Source organism: Zeugodacus cucurbitae, chromosome 5 (assembly GCF_028554725.1).
Source record: "Zeugodacus cucurbitae isolate PBARC_wt_2022May chromosome 5, idZeuCucr1.2, whole genome shotgun sequence".
Lineage (NCBI taxonomy): Eukaryota > Metazoa > Arthropoda > Insecta > Diptera > Tephritidae > Zeugodacus > Zeugodacus cucurbitae.
The window spans coordinates 7,884,362-7,907,282 of NC_071670.1; the positions used below are offsets into that span (position 1 = coordinate 7,884,362).

At 32.6% G+C, this 22,921-nt stretch overlaps 3 protein-coding genes and 1 long non-coding RNA gene across 5 annotated transcripts in view; 3 read left to right on the top strand and 1 right to left on the bottom strand.

The window, feature by feature from the left end:
* Positions 1-81: 81 nt before the first annotated feature.
* LOC105216265 (gamma-aminobutyric acid receptor-associated protein) lies at positions 82-2,743 on the top strand. Its single transcript, XM_011190666.3, has 3 exons — positions 82-358; positions 2,311-2,508; positions 2,571-2,743. The coding sequence occupies exons 1-3, from the start codon at positions 269-271 to the stop codon at positions 2,637-2,639; spliced, it is 357 nt and encodes a 118-aa protein (XP_011188968.1). The 5' UTR covers positions 82-268; the 3' UTR covers positions 2,640-2,743.
* A 1,723-nt stretch (positions 2,744-4,466) lies between these two features.
* Positions 4,467-8,960, top strand: LOC105216264 (vacuole membrane protein 1). Of its 2 annotated transcripts, none has more exons than XM_011190664.3 (5): positions 4,467-4,759; positions 6,505-7,011; positions 7,248-7,529; positions 7,584-7,890; positions 7,976-8,960. In XM_011190664.3, exons 2-5 carry the CDS (start codon positions 6,644-6,646, stop codon positions 8,408-8,410), a joined length of 1,392 nt encoding a protein of 463 aa, XP_011188966.2. In that variant the 5' UTR covers positions 4,467-4,759; positions 6,505-6,643; the 3' UTR covers positions 8,411-8,960. The 2 variants fall into 2 exon arrangements, with proteins under 2 accessions (XP_011188966.2, XP_011188967.2); XM_011190665.3 differs by lacking the exon at positions 4,467-4,759 and adding an exon at positions 4,831-5,031.
* An 831-nt stretch (positions 8,961-9,791) lies between these two features.
* LOC128921915 (uncharacterized) overlaps positions 9,792-22,921 on the bottom strand; it is a 71,426-nt gene continuing 58,296 nt past the window's right edge. Inside the window, exons 3-4 of the long non-coding RNA XR_008471239.1 lie at positions 11,734-11,901; positions 9,792-11,677 (exon numbers count right to left, since the gene is read on the bottom strand). This is a non-coding gene — a long non-coding RNA (uncharacterized LOC128921915). The remainder of the gene's footprint in view (positions 11,678-11,733; positions 11,902-22,921) is intronic.
* LOC105216263 (rabphilin-3A) overlaps positions 21,292-22,921 on the top strand; it is a 28,101-nt gene continuing 26,471 nt past the window's right edge. Inside the window, exon 1 of the mRNA XM_011190663.3 lies at positions 21,292-22,407. Within this exon, the coding sequence (XP_011188965.2) occupies positions 22,328-22,407 (80 nt within the window). The 5' untranslated portion in view covers positions 21,292-22,327. The remainder of the gene's footprint in view (positions 22,408-22,921) is intronic.

Sequence of the window (22,921 nt, forward strand, 5' to 3'; positions counted from 1 at the left end):
CAAATTAAAAACAAAAATCAAACTACTTGCAACACTAAAGATTTGTGTCACAATTTCACTGTAGATGTCGCTTCACATTTTTTTAGCTTCTAGTCGCTGATTTCAGTAGAAGACATTTTGTATTGAAAACTCAACGAGTAAAGAGCAAATCATAATATAAACGTAAATACTCTTGAAGGAGCAAGTTGTGAAAATCTAGTGAAGTCTGGAATTTGGAAAATATATTATATACTTAATTGCAGTAATATTAACTAACTAAAATATAAACATGAAGTTTCAATATAAGGAAGATCATGCATTTGAGAAGCGACGTGCCGAAGGTGACAAAATACGCAGGAAGTACCCAGACCGTGTACCAGTAAGTAGAATGAAAAATTTTCAGTGCATTTGTATGCAATTTTATAATATACTCGTTTGTCATGATTCCATACAAACTCAGCAAGTAATATACATATATAGGTGTGATTGTGAGTGGAGTATATAGGGGTTTTTCTTTGTTACGAAAATAGCTAAGTGGGGGGTAAAATGCAATGAAAAAATTTCGTAAAAAAATTGCGTCATAGAAAATAGATTCTTAAAAAATGTATGATAACATGTAAATGTTTAGTTGAGAACAGGTATATTTTCCTGTTGTTTTTTTATATGCTTTTATAGCAACAATTTTGTATACGCAGTGAGTAACATATGCATAGATTTTCAACAATAATACAAATACAAATGTATGTATAAGTGTTTTTGTTATTCGTTTCGTATTGCCGTTTTCGTCGGCAGTGTTACCAACTGTAACAAAAACCAAGCGAGCAAAGCAAATGATGAATTTGCGATATGTACTTGTGATTCTAGAGATAATTTTGTGGAGCACAATACAGAAGTTGAAATGAAAAACAAACTGAAGCGCTTCCAAACATTTCGTCAAGGTCACGCTGTCTATACAAAATATTGGCAACAATACAATGTATAAAGGTTATTGGCAGCAGTATTATTTCATTATAAAAAATGTAGAATTCTCAAATTATCAGCTGATCAACTTTTTGTTTGCATACAAAGTGGTCAAACAGGTATCTAATAATAACAAGCGACAATGCGCACTACTAAAACATAACACATAATTTTGCTTTGCAAAGAGTGAGAAAAAGCTTAATTGTTTACTCATTTTACTGAGTATATTTATGTTATATATGTATGTGTGTGCTTATATACTAAACTTGTAAACTGTCGATTTCTGTTTTGTATTGTAGTTTTTGTTTTTTGTCCGGCCTTTATTACTGCGCATATAGATTTCCTTATATGGTATACGTGTGTTTGTGGCTTGTACTTGTACACATGTGTTCATACACATTTTTCTCAGATTTATGTATGTTTTTTAGCAAATTTGTTGTTGTACATGACGCTATATTCTCCAAATTCTCTGTTAACTTAATTATCTACCAAACAAATTTTTAAAATTACTGCAAGTATCTTGCGCTGTTAGTCATGTTGCGTTTATTTTGTGTGAATTTCACAATAAAACAGCATTATTTACCTGCCATGCCTGCACATGTGTTTTTCAATGTATTTTTCCAAAGTTTGCTAGCCATATGTTTTATTGTCTTTTGCGAATACCTGCTTTAAGAGAATTTAGCCTGAAAACGATTTCCACTTATTTCATGGAATGCCAAATTAAGTGCCTGCTTTTGGCGAGAAGTGCAACAATTGTTAAAACTGCAGGGCGCATTTTTTGAAACAACAAATTATATGTCTGCCAACAGTGTTCTAAGAAATAATTTGAGGATTAGAGCATGAAGGTACCTAACTTTTCCAAAATGTAAGAAATCTACGAAACGTGTGCATATTTTCCATTTTCAAGCTGTGCAATCTTTGCTCGGTGATATTTCATGCAGAAAAGGTACGGCTCCGCCATTTTTAACAACATGTGTTGCGATTAGAGATCAAATGCATTCAAATTTAGCGTAGGTATCCTTTTTCGTTTGTAAGTTGTGTGCCTTTTCCTTGTAGAGGATTATAGATTAGCTACAATGTAAGCAGCTGACCTGCAAGCAGGTAGAGATCGATATGCAAGCGTTTACCATTAGAGCAAAGTTAATTTACATATGCTAACATTTTGCCTTTATCTTTTGAATACCTGTGAGTTCAGGATAAATAGGCAATGATCTGAAGGTCAAATAGTCATAGCTTCTATTTGTCTTATGAATAATCAGATTTAATGTTTATTGCAGGTAGATTTCTCTATATTCACTGCTTTCGATGAATACTCTTTTGTATGTACATATTTTCGGACGTGAACTCATAATTTTTTTTCTATCCTTTTAGGTCATTGTGGAGAAGGCGCCAAAGGCACGCATTGGTGATTTAGATAAGAAAAAGTATTTGGTGCCATCTGATTTAACAGTTGGTCAATTCTACTTTTTAATTCGCAAGCGTATACATTTGCGTCCCGAAGATGCACTCTTCTTTTTCGTCAACAATGTAATTCCACCAACATCGGCCACTATGGGATCGCTATATCAGGTAAATATATGCAAATGTTGTATATGAATTCAATGGTTTTAATATTTGTGTATTTATTTTAGGAACATCACGAAGAGGATTATTTCCTGTACATTGCCTATTCCGATGAGAACGTATATGGCAAAAATTAAGTTGCATTCACATTTTGGGGGAAGAGGCGCGTATTGCGGCAAATGAAAATTTGTGATTGAGTTGCTGTATTACGAATATTAAAATTAAATAATACAAAAAAAAACTATTGAAATACTTTGTGCTGATTGAAAAAAATTGTTTGAGTAATGCGTTGGCGTAAAGGGAAGGCGGACTAATTTAATGGATATCAGCTACAAATTTCAAAAAAAAAATCGATAAATCTATTAAATATAATACTATATATATTTAAAAATATATACAATGGTTATATATTATGTATATGAAATAATTTGTGTAGCTATAAATATTAGTTATAAATATTATAATCAATTAAACTTTTATTTTTGCGGTACTACCCTTCGGTTTGGTACTTTCAGCAAATTTTGATTTTTTCACCTATAAATGACTTGAGTTGTTTTCACTGTCTTTTTATGATAATTATTTTGACTATGCGAACACTCAAAAATCTTATATTTTCAACTTGGACGGTTGAACTCTCTTCATCCGTTAAGATGAAACGTGTATAAATGGATTATTTTTAATTTTTTAGTTACAAAATAAATGAAAATCGTGATTGCGGCATTTCTGTATAATTAAAATGAATTTGTTTTTATTGAGCTTGTATGCCGGGTTTCTAGGGCCGAAGCTACCGAAAGGATAATATTTCGGATATTATGATCTGTTTAATGTATTAAATATAAGTCTTAGACGATGTTTATGAAGTCTAGGACATTGGTAGACAAATATACACACGTACATACTGAATTTCTGAAATGACAGCACTTGTATGTATGGCTTCAGGGTTTAAAGCTTCTGAAGGGATAAGATATAAGTATTAAAATGGAATTATGATTTGCTTAATTGTCTTAGACAACCAGACAATTTTTATAAATATTCAGGAAACGATCAGTATACAAAATTATTTCTGAAATGACAGCTCTTAAACTAAATTTGAGAATTATTTGGACGATCTAATGCTGTTTGGAATGGTACATGTTAAGTTTAGCTTTTTAATCGATTACTCGTTAATTACCAGAGATTTCAGTTAAACTTTCGGTGAGTTTCTAAATTCTAAATTGACAAAAATAACCTATACTCTTGGGTATGTGTGATCGTTCATTTCTTTCTTACACATAGTGCCAAGTTTTTGTAAAAAGTGTATGTTAGTTTCCAAGTCAATTCTAGTTTGGAATACCTTTCCAGCACTAATAAATTATCGATTATCTCAAAATATCGATTGTTAGTTGTGTTTGTGTTAGTTTCCAAATTAATTTTATACTCTCGTTATATGTAAAACGAGATTATCTTCATTTACGAGCTTAACTCCATAATCTGTAATTAAGAAACGAGATTTCCCATACAAAATTCCTCTCTGGATAATCCGAGATTATAAAATTATCTCGTTTTATACAACTAGATTTTGGGTGTTATTCCTAGGTTTATCGATAATTTTGCGAAGAAAAGGAGAAATGTCAAATGAAAATGTAAACAACAATGGCCGACAGCGAGAGAAATATGCGTAATACAACAACAAATGCAACACATTTGACAATTGATGATCTCATTTTGCTATATGTAAACGGTTAGATTATTGAACGAGCTTGGAACGAGTTTATTTTCATATGTAAACATACTATTAAATTGTGGTGCTTTATCAGCTATAATATATATCGATTATTTCGAGATATCGATTGTTAGCCAAATTTAGTACTAAACTACGGTGGCAATTCCATTGCCATTTCTTTCACAATGGCAACGCCGTCGCGTCAGCTGTTTGATTTTGTCCGAAAAGTATTTGCTTTTCAGCTCTTTTCTTTTGCACAAATTTTTGCTGACTGACATTCGAAATATTTTTATTCGGAGTCGAATATTGGTGATGGCAATTCATTCGTTCGTGCAGTTGCTGAATAATTTTGCTTTAAGTTTGTGGATTGTTTTTAATCCTTAATCACGGGTTAAATTAGTAAAAAGTGAACAAATGTTAGCAATATATAAACACATAGAAAATTCAACGAATTTATAGTTAAAAATCGCATCAAATACACTAATACGAGTTTGCGGAATTACACAAACAAAGAATATAAATTTCGAACAGACGGAAGTGCGAGAAACCCAAAAGGTAAATTACATGTCATGTGCTACACTAGTGTTAATTTGTAAAATGGTTCAAAAAGTGTAATGTTTATTAAAATCGTGTCTTTGTTTATACAAGGTTATGAAGATTTTTTTTAAATAAGACCTAACATTAAGTATGATTGCAATCGTGTACGTTTTGTGAACACCAATGCAGTCACTGATGTGCAAGTATTGTCAAACAATAAATGGGCGCAGTGAGGGTGGAAAATTGATTTTCCCTTAGTATTACATAGTGCCGTGGTTGTGAACTCATTTGTAAGTTATCGCAAATAGGTATCTACCATTTTTATTTTATTTTCGTTTCTTCAATATACAATATTAATTTACTACGCTACGTGAATTAGTTGGGCGCTAAGTTGCCAAGTGACGCTTCGTAACAGAAAGCAGGTAAAATACACGTATGTATATTTACATACATGGCCATATAGTGTATTTTGCAGCCCCTAATATACAGAAGTGTCGCTGCCTGTGCTATCGCCAAAGTGCTTTAGTACCTGTGTCGAGGCTTATGCATTTACATATGCCAATGTATATAAATTTACACCTTGTTATTGCTAATGACATAGAGCAGCCCATGGTGTAGGACAACCAAACAAATATTTTTGGTAATTTTTTGCATTGTTTCATAGCGTGGCTTGCCATAAAATATTTGCTACCAATACATGTGCGGTTAACACAAAATTAGTCTAATATGTTTTATTTCAAAAAATGCCTTATAGTACATTCAAATACGTATGTATATAGATATGGAAACCACCTCACTTCTAGCCGTAGTACTATGTGGTTTTATTTCATTGGTGCGCCGTATCGCATGTTAATTTTTTTATTTGCTTTGTTTATTCGATGCTTAGCACTACAATTTTTCCCCAATTGAGTGATGATGCTCAAGTTCTGTGCTTAATATTTTAAAACTTAATAAGCGTACATAGCGGGAAGTCATTTTCATATTTATATCTATTTTCTACTGCCTAATTTTTTAAATCAGAATCTAGGGCACTTAGTAGCTTTATCGTTTGTAGTATTTGTGTACGCACGTGTGTTAAGTAAATATGTAAAATGTATGTATATATACATTGCTTTATATATACATAAGTAGATATGAGTAGCTGTATTAGCATATATAAATAATAATTAAAGCTGCTGAAAAGTGATTTTCACAGCAGCCAAATTTAACAAGTTTGCCAGGTGCTCAAACGTCCGGAAATATGTACATTCGCTTCATATACATACGTATGTACATACAAATAGATATGTACATAAATTGTTTATTAAAATATTTTATTTCCAATATTACTAATATATATTGGCTGTCAGAAATATGACAAAAGCAAACTTGGATCGTATATTATTAGTTTGTGCTACATTTAGTTATGTTTTTCTAAAGTTCACGAACATACATACATACATATACGAACACATATTTGTTTTGTGACCAAAGTTCAATAACCAGCGTGCTTTATTTTTTCTGATTTCGTTAATCATTTATTTAAATTTGTATAACTGGTTGTTTAAAGAAGATGCTAAGTAATAAATAAATCAAATTATTTCTTTGAGTGATAAAGTACATCAACATTAACTGCCTTATCAGTGACGAAATTTTAATTTTATAATGCTTGAGGGTCAAAGTAATTGTTTCTTACTTTTAGTTAAAACAAAATTTGTGATCTGCTTATCTTTTGCAGAACAACTGATATTAACCACTATTTAAATTTAATTTCTTTCTTATAGCGCGATCTCTTTTCTCAACGCTGGACGTATTCTCTTACTCTATGAACTAGCTATTGCGGCTCTTTTTTTAGTACACACTAAAGTAAACGATCAACAATTTCATAACACTTGCAACTGTCGAACAACAACGCTATTTTAAATGTCACAAAATTTGAAAAAGAATTCGCCTAACAGCCGAAATCGCAAGCAACAGCAGCAACAACAACAGCAACTGCAAACACAAAATGCAGACAGTGTAAAACAGAAAGTCTCAGGCAACCAATTAACTGCCAATAGAAAATCGAATGGCGGTCTACCTTGGTCCAGTAACAGCGGCTCCACGCCTAGTGGTAGTCTCACCTCGTCCGTGTCGGCACCCACACTTATGCGTAAAAAATCGCAAACGAAGCTGCAAAAGGAAAAGGAACGCGCGGAGCGTGAGACACTTGTGCTGTGGCGTCGACCGGTGCAGACTGTGAGATATTGCGGCCTGGAGTTAGTGACGCTGGCGCAGACATCCGGAAAGCGGTAAGTGCTCAACATACGATTGAACTTCCATAATTCGAATTTCTAAAACTCGCAAGTTCTCGCAAAAGTCGAACTCTTGAATTGGAAGTCAAATTCCATAAAAACTTACTTCCATAAAACGAAGTCTCTCTAACTCGAAGTTTTTTTTGTGGATTATGGGGATGCGAGTTAGGAAAGTTCAAGTGTAGGTGGAAATTGGAAAATTATTGAAACTTTTTTTATTTATTTTAATATAGATTACTCCAGCAACGTGGTTTGCTTGCAGCGCTACTAGTTTTAGGTACTATTTTAAGTTTTATTTATTATTTACCCGGTCCACATCAGCTGGTATTGGATATTGTGCGTCGCAATACGTGGTTCTTCATCTATTGGACCGGTTTGGGTGTGCTTTCATCGGTGGGTCTGGGCACAGGTCTGCATACGTTTTTGCTGTATTTGGGACCACATATAGCTAGTGTTACACTGGCAGCTTACGAATGTAATTCGTTGAATTTTCCGCGACCACCATATCCCGATGAGTAAGTAATTTGTTTTCCAAGGTATGGGTATTCTTTTAAACACCTTTATTTTAGTATTATCTGTCCGGATGAGCCATATGCAAAGAGAGTGCCAAATATTTGGATGATTATGAGTAAAGTACGCATGGAAGCGTTTCTATGGGGTGCCGGCACCGCTTTGGGTGAATTACCACCTTACTTCATGGCAAAGGCGGCACGTCTTTCTGGCTATGATCCCGATGATGCCGAGGAGTTGGCCGAATTCGAGGCATTAAAGGCCAAACGTAATCAAACGAATTTGAGTTTAATGGATAAGGGCAAATTATTTATGGAACGCGTTGTGGAACGTGTCGGCTTCTTAGGCATTTTGGCATGCGCAAGTGTGAGTTAAATACAAATATATATATATATATATATATTGTAGAGAATATAAATTATTATTTTTTTCCATCTGTCATTTGTTTTAGATTCCCAACCCGCTATTCGACTTGGCTGGCATTACATGCGGTCACTTTTTGGTGCCATTCTGGACTTTCTTCGGTGCTACGCTCATTGGCAAGGCCATCATCAAAATGCACATACAAAAAGTATTCGTTATTATTGCTTTCAACGAGGCGCTCATTGAACGTGCTGTCGATGTGCTTGGCAAGTTACCCATATTGGGTAAGAAACTACAGGAACCGTTTAAGGGCTTCCTCAACAATCAGAAGAAACACTTGCATCGCGAACGTCAACCGGCAGCCGAGTCTGGTAACTTGCTGTCCAAGGTGTTTGAAACGTTCGTCATCTGCATGGTTTGCTACTTCATAATCTCGATTGTCAACTCATTGGCGCAAAGTTATCATAAGCGCTTGCATAAGAAGCATGTGAAAAAAGTGAAGAAACCGGTAGCAAAGGATTAGGTTGTATTATTGCAGTAGTTGTAGTGAAGACGAGAGTGCAATTGAGTGGGCGCTGGTGTGGTGTTCTTTAGGAGTGTTCGGGAAGAGCAAAATCTAAAGCGAGTAGTAGTGTATATGACTGAATTATTTCGATATTTTGGCCTTGAAAGTGGTGTGTTGCAACAACAATTTGCTATACAAAATTGACTATATGCCCACTAGTGTTGTGTTGTGTTTAGCTAAATTACTAATTAAGCTAAGATGAGCAATCATCGTTATGAATTGAATTACTAAAACATAATATTATATAAGACATTAACGACGCAAATTGACTGACAACAACAACAAGAAAAAGTTTAAGCTGGTGCCGCTAATGATTTAGTGAATTATTATAATTTTTTTTTTGTTAAGTGCACGCTGTTTTACCGTAAATTTTACAATGAGTTCAAGGTTTAACGCTATAACAGCATCATTTGCAGCAGCCTTATGCTAATTGCAACATAAGCAGAGCTAGTCCTAATTTGTATGTATGTATGTGCATGTACAAAAATATATACATAGGAGCAGCAAGTCTAATGAAATTCAATCAATTTCTTTTTTCACAACAAACAAATTACACATGTTGTGTGTATGTTTATATGAAATGAGTGTGTATTGTGTGCATTTATTTTAATGTAAATGAAATTTATTTTCGTGTACTAAATATAGAGGAGAGTGGACAAATAGCAAGTAGTGTAGAGAAAAAAAGCAAGTATGTATGAAGAGATACGAGAAAGGGGTTAATAAAAAAAATTACAGTTATATGTAGTCGCGTTGCAGTTGTATTCTAGCATTAGTTGCGTGATAAATTTTTAATTAAAAAAACAACAACAAAAACTAAATTATTAAAACAACAACAATTAAATTAAATTAAAAACAACAACTAAATTAAATTAAATTAAAAACAAAATTAATTAAATAAATTAAATTAAATAATTACTAAGCGTTAAGTAAAGTATTCGGCCAAAACGCAAATGGAACAACAAGAATTAAATATTGCATAAAAAAATAAATAAATTTAATAAACATTTATTATGTTAAGCTAAAAACATACATAAAAGCAAAAATTAAAAGACATTTGTAAACAAAAAAACAAAAAAAAACGGGATAGAAACAGGATTTCCAAATAGCCCGTCGCTTACCAAATATTGTATGAATATAAAAAAAAATTAACAATACGAAATATTTAGCATATAAAAAATCTAAATTCAGCATTTGCATACGACAAAAAATATAATAAATAAGATTATAAAAAAAGGTTTGTTCTTTTATTAACTAAGCTAAGCGGCTATACCAGTGTCACACTTTCAAAAAATCGTTTTTTTCGATTTTGATTATTCGATAGTTTATAGTAGTGAAATCGGTAAGGTCGTATCTTAAATAGTTTTGAATGGCAGGCGAAAATCTCCTAATTTTTCATGGGTTATACTGCTGTAGATGTTGAAATTTTCTTTCATATGGCATTAAAATCGGTTCAGATTTACCGGAGTTATGGCCATTCAAAGTGTTGATGTCACAAGAAGGGGAATTCTCAGCCCGCATTTTCTCGCATTTGGATGCGCATAAAAACGTTAATTAAGCTGGAAGTTGTGACAATTTTTTGCTCTTAATTTAATTTGAATATCTCTTAATGCGAAACAAGTTAGAAAATACGAGTACTTTATCAAATTCTATAAGAAATTTCGATGTCAAATACCCCATATTAATCATTTAGTTTCCAAATTGCGACCACTTCCGTTCTTCAAAACATATACATATATACATGAAATTGGTGTAGAATTCTTCAGGCTACAAGAATATATAAACGTTTTTACTAACTTCCCGGCTTGATCAAATTTTATTGCAAAAAAACACGAAATTGACTCTCAAACTGTCGGAAAGAAGGGCTTATAATTTATATATTTGAAGTGATAGAATTCTACAAAGTATCTCAGAAGATGTGCAATTCTCTCAAGATATCGTTAGCAAAAAAAATCAAATCAAAATTCGCATTAAAGCCGCTGTTTTTCGCAATTTTCACTTTGAATTTAAAAATACAAGTCGCAAATTTGAATGCCAATGGAAAACCATTAATTTTTGCGAAATTTTTGCCCACGTGCATATGCTACACTTGTCACACGCGCCACACACAGGCACAACAGCACACCAGCAAACACACACGGATGTGGTTAAACGTTAATAACTCCTGAACGGAGGCATCTAGGCGGGTTCGGTATTTCGCACGTGGGCAAAAATTTCGCAAAAATTAATGGTTTTCCATTGGCATTCAAATTTGCGACTTGTATTTTGAATTTCAAAGGGAAAATTGCGAAAAACAGCGGCTTTAATGCGAATTTTGATTTGATTTTTTTTGCTAACGGTATCTTGAGAGAATTGCGCATCTTCTGAGATACTTTGCAGAATTCTAACACTTCAAATATTTAAATTATAAGCCCTTCTTTCCGACAGTTTGAGAGTCAATTTCGTGTTTTTTTGCAATAAAATTTGATCAAGCCGGGAAGTTAGTAAAAACGTTTATATATTCTTGTAGCCTGAAGAATTCTACACCAATTTCATGTATATATGTATATGATTTGGAAAACGGAAGTGGTCGCAATTTGGAAAATAAATGATTAATATGAGGTATTTGAAATCGAAATTTCTTATAGAATTTGATAAAGTACTCGTATTTTCTAACTTGTTTTGCATTAAGAGATATCCAAATTAAATTAAGAGCAAAAAATAGTCACAACTTCCAGCTTAATTAACGTTTTTATGCGCATCCAAATGCGAGGAAATGCGGGCTGAGAATTCCCCTTCTTGTGACATCAACACTTTGAATGGCCATAACTCCGGTAAATCTGAACCGATTTTGATGATTTTTGTGGAATATGAAACGAAATTTCAACACCCACATCACTGACGTATTAATTTTCTAACATAATAGAAATTGCAGCACGAGCAGTAGGCTCAGTTTGTCTCGACTTTTGTACTCAAAATGTGGCTCTATGTAGATCCTCTTAAGAAAAAATTAAAAACTGTGCTGTATTTGTATATTTTGATTACAATTTAATTATATTTCTTAAAAGTAGTTCTTCATAGTGGCTTAATTATCTATGTTTGTATATGTATATATCGTATATATTGAGCTACCAGAGTTAAATATATGGTATACATATGTATGTATTATTTTGATAACTGGTCATTTTTGTTCATCCGAAAAATATTTGGTTTGAGTCTTGAGGCGACAACTGCAACTGTATGTGTAATCTAAACAAAATCAAATATTTTGTATTATGAAACACATGATATCGACTGACACTTACCCACAAATGGTCCGCAGGCGAACGTAAACAAGCCGGAAATGAGCAGTGCCAAACCGGTAGCTGCTGGTAGACGTTGGCACATTCAAATCCAAATGAATGTGCACAGTATGATCGTGTAGGAGCGTGTGCAGGCCACGACAGTGCGACCGAGTGCGATGCCAACGACACCTGTGTAATAAAAATATTTATTAGGAAATTCAATACTTCATTTAAGAGGTGAGGTGGGTTTCAAAATTAAAAAAAAAAAAAATTGTTGTCTTATTAAATAGTGCAATATGTTTCAAATATTATCCAACAAGTAAGGAAGGGCTCCCTTTCGAGGTTGGTCGCCTTGTCGTGGCGAAGGGGCTTAAGTAATAGAAATATGAGCATCCCAAATGGGAACCCACACTGCTCTTACGAACTAAGAGGATAACCTCATAATTTTCACAAAGGGGGTGTGGATGAATAAACCTTTTGGTTTTACACCCACCTCTTGTTGTGGAAAGTGTGAGGATACTCGCACCAACACCACCCTAAGCCAAGGTGCCGAGGGCTGAATGGTCAGCGAGCGGTATTGAATAGCTGATCGCGAACGGATCCTCCGATGCCCAGACATGAACTCAAAAGAAAACAATAAAACAAAAACCACAACTAACACTTTGACGACCATTGCAACTGTGACAGGGACTACGGAAACAGCGTATCGGAATCAGATCATTGAATCCGATGAAGACGCACTCCTCGCCTCTAGTCAGGAGACGATTACGAGTGCTACTGGAGGTACCAGTCATAGTACGCCGGTAGCGACAGCAGCTAATATAGTGGGTACCAACCAAAGTACCCCAAATTTGAATACGGAACCCTCCACCTCTAAAGCTGCCCAGAGTACCAACCAAAATATACTGGCAGCTAAAGGAGAAAACCGTAAAAAACGTAAGAAATCCCTAAATCAAGTGAGGAAAAGCCGGTACCAGAGGGCCGTCTACGTGTTAGGCAAGATAGCCAAAGATCAGGCTTCCGGCTCTTCAGTTGACGAAGAGGAGAAAAAAAGACTACAGCAAATAGTGGAGGAGTACGAAAGCTTCCTGAAAAGGAAGCAATCGTAACCCCCGGCCGAAATCGAAAAGCAGTCACAAAAGAGGAATCGCTCATAAAATGATCAGTTGTAAACTCTGTCCAAAAAACCCAAGAAGGGAACTGAACGGAGTAGTACAACAGATAGACATTTTTGTGATGTAGCTAGGGATAGTCTACAAGTGGTTGTCATTGACGACAACTCCTCCACACCTATCACGATCCAGGAAAAATGGGTGGAGATTGACGTCAGATTATCGAGTCTAGTCCTAAGCTATGTACTCGAATATCCAGCGGGTCCCCATCCAGAGTTCGACTCCGCGGAAACCCTTAGGGGATACAGGGTGATCAAGCGCGGACCAGGCCTCTTTGGACTTCCTTACGGGTAGCGTCGCCAATATCAGCGACGCCTTTGTAGGCATCAAATTGAAGCTTACACCCGCCAAGGACATTCCAAGAAGACCTCGTGCTCGTATTTGGCTACCCCCTCTAGAGGAGCCAGGAGAAAAACTCCTCAGATGCATTAAGCTGCAAAACAAGGCAATACCTGGTATTGACGGTTCGGTTGTGACCGAACATTTTATGCTCTCGCAATTTATTTATTTAACTTTATTAATATTATATAATAAACAATTTGACCCACATATTCGTTATATATATTGTATAAAGTCCATTGAAAGTTGGAAACCATAGTACTAGGTTAGAAGCACCGAGGTCCTCGTGTTCGATATATGGGGCCTTAAAAACCTATGGTCCGAGCGCTACACCGATATCTGCACTAGTACTTACTTTCTATATTGTAAAGTAAACTATTCAGATGGACTTCAGTGTTCTGGTATATAGGAAGTAGGCGTGGTGGTGAACCGATTTGACCTATTTTCACACCACATATATCGTTGGGTTGCAAAGAAAATATTACAAACCAAATTTCATTGATGTTTGTCGAGTAGTTTCGCAGATATGGGTTTTGACCCATAAGTGGGCGGAGTCACACCCACTTAAAATTTTGTATACCATTTTGAGTACAGCTCTTCTGTACCTTCTTTATAATGAAATTTAAGGTTTCTGTTGGTTTTCCTTACTGAATTAAAGCATTTTTAGTAGTTTTCAACATAACCTTTGTATGGGAGGTAGGCGTGATTATAATCCGATTTCCTTAATTTTTGGACTGTATAAGGTAGTACCTAAAAGAAACGATTTTAGAAAGTTTGGTTGATATAGCTCAGATAGTTTACGAGATATGTACATAAAACTTAGTAGAAGGCGGGGCCACGCCCACTTCTGCATCCACACATGCCCCTTCATGGTGCGATATTTTGTACCAAAGCTTTATTTATAGCTTAGTTATGGCACTTTATGTGTTTTCGGTTTTCGCCGTTTGGTGGACGCGGCAGTGGTCCATCTTCGAAAGCAACCTTCCTATGGTGCCAAGAAACAAGTGTGCCAAGTTTCATCAAGATATCTTAATGTTTACTCAAGTTACAGCTTGCACAGACGGTCGGACGGTCGGATAGACAGACATTCGGATTTGAACTCCACTCTTCACCCTGATCACTTTGGTATATATAACTCGTTTAGTTTTGGGTGTTACAAACAACCGTTATGTGAACAAAACTATAATACTCTCTTAGCAACTTTTTTTGCGAGAGTATGAAAATGAAGTGAGCCAATAATGGCGCAGCTGGTGTGTGTAGCCCAGGCGCTTTGGCAAGATAATCAACAGTAAATACCAGTACAAAGTGATGAGCTTATGGGACTAATAAATCAGTAATACAATGATTTATGCTAAATAAATAATTTTTTATCTATAATGCATGGGTTTGTACATATTTGTATTGTATGTACATATGTATGTAAGAGGCGTAAAATGTGAAATTGTTGGAAGAAAGCATGAAATTGGTGAGATCGTATTAAACATCGGTTAATGAAAGTATATAATTTTTTTTTAGGATAATCTACAAGAAATAAAAAAAGCTTGTACAAAAAAAAATATTTGATTTAAAAATTTTAGGAAAACAAATTTTGAAAAAAAATTTTATCCAACAAAAAATTATTTAAAAAATTTAAGATAAAAACAAATTTTTAATACTAAAATTGTTTATGTAAAAAATCTAGTTCACAAAACAATAACAAAAATATTAAAAAAAGTTTGTACTAAATTATTGTTTGATTTAAAAATTTTAGAAAAACAAAATAAAAAAAATTATCCAAAAAAAAGAAATTATTTAAAAATGTAAGAAATAAAACATATTTTTAATACAAACAATTTTTTATGCCAAAAATCTAGTTCACAAAACAACAACAAAAATATTATAAAAAATTTGTACCAAAATATTATTTGATTTAAAAATTTTAGAAAAACAAATTTGAAAAAAAATTTAATCCAACAAAAAATTTATTTAAAAATTTAAGAAAAAAAACAAATTTTTAATACAAAATTTTTTTTGTATAAAATCTAGTTCACAAAACAAAAAACTATTATATAAAATTTGTACCAAAATATTATTTAATTTAAAAATTTTAGAAAAACAAATTTGAAAAAAAATTTAATCCAACAAAAAAATTATTTAAAAATTTAAGAAAAAAAACGAATTTTTAATACACAAAAATTTTATGTAAAAAATCTAGTTCACAAAACAACAAAAAAATATTATAAAAAATTTGTACCAAAATATTATTTGATTTAAAAATTTTAGAAAAACAAAATAAAAAAAATTATCCAAAAAAAAGAAATTATTTAAAAATGTAAGAAATAAAACATATTTTTAATACAAACAATTTTTTATGCCAAAAATCTAGTTCACAAAACAACAACAAAAATATTATAAAAAATTTGTACCAAAATATTATTTGATTTAAAAATTTTAGAAAAACAAATTTTGAAAAAAAAAATTAATGCAACAAAAAATTTATTTAAAAATTTAAGAAAAAAAACAAATTTTTAATACAAAAAGTTTTTTTGTATAAAATCTAGTTCACAAAACAAAAAACTATTATAAAAAATTTGTACCAAAATATTATTTAATTTAAAAATTTTAGAAAAACAAATTTGAAAAAAAATTTAATCCAACAAAAAAATTATTTAAAAATTTAAGAAAAAAAAACGAATTTTTAATACACAAAAATTTTATGTAAAAAATCTAGTTCACAAAACAACAAAAAAATATTATAAAAAATTTGTACCAAAATATTATTTGATTTAAAAATTTTAGAAAAAAAATGGAAAAAAAATTTAATCCAACAAAAAAATTATTTAAAAATTACAAAAAAAAAACGAATTTTTAATACAAAAAAAAATTATGTAAAAAATCTAGTTCACAAAACAACAAAAAAATATTATAAAAAGTTTGTACTAAAATATTATTCGATTTAAAAAATTTAGAAAAACAAAATAAAAAAAAATTATCCAAAAATAAATTTAAAAATGTAAAAGAAGGATATACAAAAAAAAATCATGCAAAAAATCTAGTTCACAAGCCAACAACAAATTGAGCGCATGAAAAGTGCTCACGGTATCACCGTCAACATTTTGTCATACAAAAATCTCCCCAAGGAACTTGTAAAATGTTAGTAAAGTCACCGAAAAGTGCACAAAGTGTGCGCGCCAAGCTCATTTAAGCCACAATTAACGGTGACTTTTGGCAATGCTTATTTTGGGGTTAGTTGCGGCACTTTCATTGCAAGAGATAGTAGCACTTATGTACATTTATTATTGTTGTACATACATACATATATCCCCTTATGTACATATGTAAGTAAATGCGCGCGTGTGCTCTTAAAAACCACCCTCTACATGAGGTGGTCGCCAAACTCTCAAACAAATTTGTCAGTTTACCTTGTACTTGTACTGGCGCACAGCGCGTATGTGATTGTTTTTGTAGACACCCCTTTTACGCTGTGCAGCTGAGTAATCAACTGTCGAAGTATTTACAAAGTGCCACGGCACCTTTAACAAGCTAAGCGTGGACGCGGTGCGCTCGTATGCCTTGAAATGATTAAATGTTTAGCTTTTAGGGATACTCGTGCCGTAGGTGGTATTCACAGAGTTCAAACGCACGGCGAACCATTTGAAATCATTTACAAGGCCGTTTAGTCGTGTTACTTTAAGATTTATTACTCATCTAGTGAGAGGGTATTCACGAAAATGAGACGACTGTCTTGAAAACGGCGACGTAATTGAATTACGGATAGATAGTCGGCGGAAACGGTGGTCAAGCCAGGATTGATAGTTATATGTTTGGTGGGAATGAAAGGAAATCATCAACTATTAGCTGCTCCCCAATGTCCAAACTCTTATTTCGCATCCATACTGTCAACAAATGGACAACCTAAAGAGCACAATTGATTAGAAGTAGCAAGCTTTGGCCAATAGGACACACACATCGACAGTGACTCATCAGAAACTTCGGGATCTTGGTTGGGAGGTTCTGATGCATCGGCATTCGGCGGTTGTTTGTAAGCCATAAAACTAAACGAGTTAGATATAGAGTTATATATATAAAAAATATCAGGATGACGAGACCAGTTGAAATCCGGATGTCTGTCTGTCCGTACAACGGATAACTTGAGTAAACATTAAGATAAATTCCTTGGGGCCGTGAGAGGGTTGCTATTGAAAATGGGCGAAATCGGACCACTGGCACGCCCACAAAATGGCAAAAAGCCGAAAACCTATAAAGTGTCATAACTATGTCATAAAAAAAGCTATAAAAGAAATAAAATATAAAATTTGGTATAAAGGATCGCACTAGGAAGGGGCATATCTGGATACAATTTTTTTTTTAAGTAGGCGTGGTCCCACCTCTAATATCTCGTGAATATCTCGCAAACCACTAAAGCTATACAAACCAGTCTGCAAACCATATCTGAAAAACTACTCGACCGATTTCAATGAAATTCGGTACATAATACTTTCTTGACACCCTGATAGCACGGTTTAAAAATAGGTTGACAACCACGACTACTTCCCATATAACTCAATTTTGAATTCCTTATGATTCCTTCACTTTATAATGTGTACATAAGGAACCGATGAAGATAGTGGAATAAAAGTTTACGCAAATACTGTATTTGAGCTGTGGCATCACTTCTGGAAAAATTGTCGAAATCGGACTATAACTTCACAAAGCACTTTCCAAGGAACTCAGTGCCTAAGGGTAATTTTTAACCGAAAATAGAGGTAAATCTCTCAGATATCTTAGTTTAATTCAGAAGAAATTATTTTCTTCTAATAGTGTGTCTCTGTTCCAAAAATTATTAAAATCGAGTCATAACTTTCCCTAGCTCCCATATACCTAATTATTAGGTTTTTCAAAAATACGGTGGGCTTTACTGCGCGTATATCGGTTATATGTGAGATATCTAAGCAAAATTAAGTGAACATATATACACCCAGCGAAATATATATAAAGCCATCCTCTATTTTCATGAGTTTGTTGGAAAAATTGGTGTAAGCGTCCACAAATCCTGTATTTTAAATAAACCTCATGACATTTGAATTATTTCATAAACATTTAATTTTTCAATCGGTGTATGCGGGGAATATTTAACAAGAACCGTTATCTCTGAACGAAATAATTATAAAGCCAAAGGGCATTTATATGCTTCCATTGTTTATTTAGGTGTGACAGGTATGACTTCATGTGAGTTATTAATTATTATTACATTAGTAATTTAATTAACTAATTAATCTTATATAAATTTCAACTTTTTTCTAAATTGTGAAGAATGCCCCACGGAAAAGCTTTGACAGAAGAAGAGAAAGGTAAAATTATGGAATACGACGAAGAAGGTTTGTCAAACCTGGAAATTTCAAGACGATTAAATAGGTCTAAGGATGTTGCAAGAAATTTTTTACAATTAGGGACCAATTATGGAAAAAATAAGAGAACTGGTAGGCCTCCAAAAGTAAACGAAAGGCAAAAACGTAGCATAAAACGTATTATTATGCAAGAAAATGTGTGTGCGAAACAAATAAAACAACAAATTAACTTGGAAATAGGTGTACGACGGGTGCAACAAATACTTAGATCCGAATTGGATAGTATTTATGACAAAACAGTGCGCCAAACCATCATTGACCAAGGAACACAAATTAGCCAGGCTTCGATTCGCCGAAAAATCGTTTTTGGGATGACGAATGGAAAACCGTTGTTTTTACTGACGAAAAAAATTTCAATTTAGATGGCCCAGATGGTCTCCAAAAATATTGGAGGCCCAAAGCGTCAGTAAAGCAGAAATGTAAGCGACGAAATTTTGGTGGAGGATCACTCATGGTTTGGCCTGGGATATCTTACAGAGGGAGGACTCCAGTTTGCTTTGTAACAACAAAAATGGACTTGGAATACTACATTAAGCTTATTGATGACGTGCTAATTGATTTCGGAGAGGAATTTATTGGACAGAATTTCGTTTTCCAGCAAGACAATGCTGCAATCCATCGTTAAAAGAAAACAATTGATTTCTTGCTGTCTTGAAATATAAATTTTCTCGATTGGTCTGGAAATAGAACTGCCCTAAACTCTATAGAAAACCTTTGGGCCATGTTATCAGCCAAAGTTTACGAACAGGGACGGCAATTTGATAATGTTAAATGCCTAAGAAATTATATTTTTTTCATTCATCATTAAGCAAAACGAAGGTGGCTTTATAAATATTTCGCTGGGTGTATATAGTCTTAGATATAGTGTAGCTTGGTGGGGAAAATGAGTGAAATCGGTTTAGGAATTACATCAGCCCTTATAAGGGGTTATATACAATTAGGGTTTTTACACAAGCTTCTTAACTTTTTTATCTGAAGAAAATTTCTTATTTTTTATAAACAATTAAAGACGCGAATTTTGGTCGAAAATAGAACCTTTTGCTTTGAGTAGCCGCCATTTTATCAAAAAAAAATGTTTTTTGCTAATTCCTTCGATCAATAACTAGATTGTTTATTATATTAATGAAATTTATTTGGTTTTTGCAATTTAGATGATCCAGTCCAGAGAGTCCTCTGCAAAATTGGCAATATCAACGTTCCCGATAATTATTTTTGGCAATAAAAAATATGTGAATATAGTATAAGGTTGTCATAATATACCAAATCAATAAACCAAATAGTTTGATTAGAAAAAATTCTTGAAAAATGCCTTTTTTTCGACCTCCTAACTGTATATAACCCCATAAACCATATGTGATGATTTTCGTTATTCTTTTAGACCGAATTCTTTGGACCGTTTGCAGAATATGTGTTTTTATGTATATTTTAAAATTTTTATAATTATTATTTAATTTTTATGTGTTTTATTTAAAAAAAATATATTTTAATTCAATAAAATTTATTATTTTCAATGTATTTATTTTAATTTATTTTATATTTTTAACACTTTATTATTATTTTTCACTGAAATTATAATTTAATTGTTTTATTGCTTTATTAACAGTTTTATTTATATTTTTTTAATATATTTTTTTTATATTAAATAATTAAATTTATAAACACATATATTAAAAAATGTATTTATAAACAAAATATTATTAAATTTTCTCACTGAAGTTAATTATTATTTTAAAAGTTTACTATTTTTTATTAAAAACACAAATATTATATTGGTAATTTATAAATATCAACTTTTTAACAACAAACCTAGCTTTAAGAATTATTATTGCGAATTTTAGGAACTATAAATTAATAAATGGGCAAAGTCGAAATTTAAAAATTATTTTCAATTTTGTAGGAAAATAATTTCAAACCAAAAATTGTATAAAAGTTTACAAAAGTGGTTAAATACCGGAAAATTTCGCAAAGAAAATAAAAAAGTTAAAAATTCATAAAATAGCGGACATATTTTAAATACACTATCGTGAAAATTAATTTTTGTATTTTAAAATTTTAATTCAATAAAAATTAATATTTTAAAAAATTATTATTAAAAATTAAAAATTTATTTACCATGTTATTTATTTTTTTTTTTTTTAGATTTTTAATACTTTATTAATTTAATTTTCACTGAAATTAAAATTTATTTTATTTTATAACTGCATTTTATTTAACATTTTTATTTTGTATTTAATATATATTTTTTATATTTTATTTTTTTTTTTTTAGTTTTTATTTAAAATTTATTATTTTTCATATTTAAATTTTTTTTATTAAATATTTTTCATTATTAATTAATATTTTAAAATATTTTTTCCATTATTTAAAACATTTTTATTATGTTTTAAATCATATGTATACAGAAAAATATTCTTTCAATCACACAGTGAACACGCCTTATCGTTTTGTTTTTCTTGTTATCTCTGCCTCCTGTTAGCCATTTTCGTTGCAGACACGAACATGCTGTGCCCTCACGGCCGAACAAGCCGTGAAAGTGTATGTATACAGACGTTTGTATGTACATATGTATGTGTGCTTGTATGCATGGCGGATTTAGCTTGTGGGGTTGATAAAGCAAGCACACAGCCACACACACACACAAACACACGTATGCGCTAGCATGCGTAGTGGGGTTTTTTGGCACTGAAGCGATAGTGTTACACACTGTATTGTTGTTGTTTTTGATATGACTTGTTCTTGTTGTTGCTTTGTTTTTTGGTGCGTTCAAGTGCGTTCGACTGTGCAACAGGCGAGTGTATCGTCGGCGGCACAGACTAGCAAAGCACTCCAGACACCGATTGTTTGTTGGTTAGGCACTCAGTACATTGCCGTCGACTGAAGAGGGCGTATCGCAGGCGCCAAAGCACGGAAAATTGTGAGCACAAAGTGTATGAAAGAAAATCTGAATTCGGCAAAAAATAGCAGAGAGAATATGTTGATAAAGGCTATAAAATGTATAGTTTGTGTGCATTTTAATTAAACGCCGGTGTGCAGAACAAGTGATTAGCAAGTGAGTGAGAGGTTAAATTTGTGTACAGTAGTGAGAAAAAATTCAAATAAAAATAGGTTTTTTTGAAAAGTGTGAAAATTTGTTTAAATGCAAATTATTATGTTTATTATGTGTTAAATACGCATTAGTTGGTGCAATTTGCCTGTAGTTATGTGCTTTTAGCATGCACCAGCTGTAGCTACGCCGAAAAGTATACAACATAGCTGGAATATATAAGCACCAACAGCCCGTCTGTGTGTGTGTGTGTGAGTGAGTGAGCGACAACCACTTGTGCATATCGAAATATTGTGTGTATTTTCAAGGCGACATAGGCACAACAACAACAACAACAACATCATCAAAACCAACAACGATAACGTTAGCATGCCACACGACAGCAAATACCGTAACAAAATTTCTTGGAAATATTACAACAACAAAAAGTGAAGTATACAGCACGTAGTAAGCATACGCAGTGGTGTGCACAACAACAAGAACAACAACAAAAAACACTAAAGGCGTCCTTTTAACTGGCAATATTTAACGCTAACAACGCCAACAACAACAACTACAATAGTCAAAAGCAGTGCTTCTCACCGCCGCCAACAACACCAACCAGAACCAGCAGGCTGTCAGTTATTTACACTGCTGTCGCCGTCGCCGTTGCATATTTACATACACTGCAGGAAATGGATTTTCAAAGCCACAACAACACAAGCGGAAATAAGTTTGTCTGTCCCAGCGACAGACAATTGGCATTGAGAGCAAAGTAAGCAAATACGCATACAGTTATTTTTTACTTTTTGTTGTTTTTTTTTTTTAATTCACCTTAATAATTAATTATTAATAATTTTGTGGTTTTTAACGGTGATACAAGCCTTTGGTTAAGGGTTATGAGTTGGTAATTACTTGAAATACTGGTGTATTAAAAATAATTAGCTAACCGAAAGTGGCTGGAAATTTCATTTTTGTTGCATGCTAGTTAGTTACCCAGCGAACAAATATGAAACAAAAATTTGAAATTTTTTAATTTTTAAGGAAAAATTTATAGGGAAAAGCTAAAAATTCAGGTGAATTTCGAAATTTTAATACACTTTGATGAAAAATATATATTTTTTTATTTTTCTAACAGAAGATTTAGGTTTTAAAAATTATTATTTTTATTGTTAGCAACTAAAAAATTATTACATGTGGCCAAATTGAAATTTAAAAATTAATTAAAAATTGTTTAAATTTTTGGATAAAAACTTATAAAAGTAAAAAAAGTGAATAACCGGAAAAAT

Coding starts and splice junctions, on each gene's coding strand:
- LOC105216265 (XM_011190666.3), top strand. CDS start 269: ATGAAGTTTCAATATAAGGAAGATCATGCATTTGAGAAGCGACGTGCC. Junction 359..2,310: donor AGTACCCAGACCGTGTACCA/GTAAGTAGAATG, acceptor CTATCCTTTTAG/GTCATTGTGGAGAAGGCGCC. Junction 2,509..2,570: donor CTATGGGATCGCTATATCAG/GTAAATATATGC, acceptor TATTTATTTTAG/GAACATCACGAAGAGGATTA.
- LOC105216264 (XM_011190664.3), top strand. CDS start 6,644: ATGTCACAAAATTTGAAAAAGAATTCGCCTAACAGCCGAAATCGCAAG. Junction 7,530..7,583: donor CGACCACCATATCCCGATGA/GTAAGTAATTTG, acceptor CCTTTATTTTAG/TATTATCTGTCCGGATGAGC. Junction 7,891..7,975: donor GCATTTTGGCATGCGCAAGT/GTGAGTTAAATA, acceptor CATTTGTTTTAG/ATTCCCAACCCGCTATTCGA.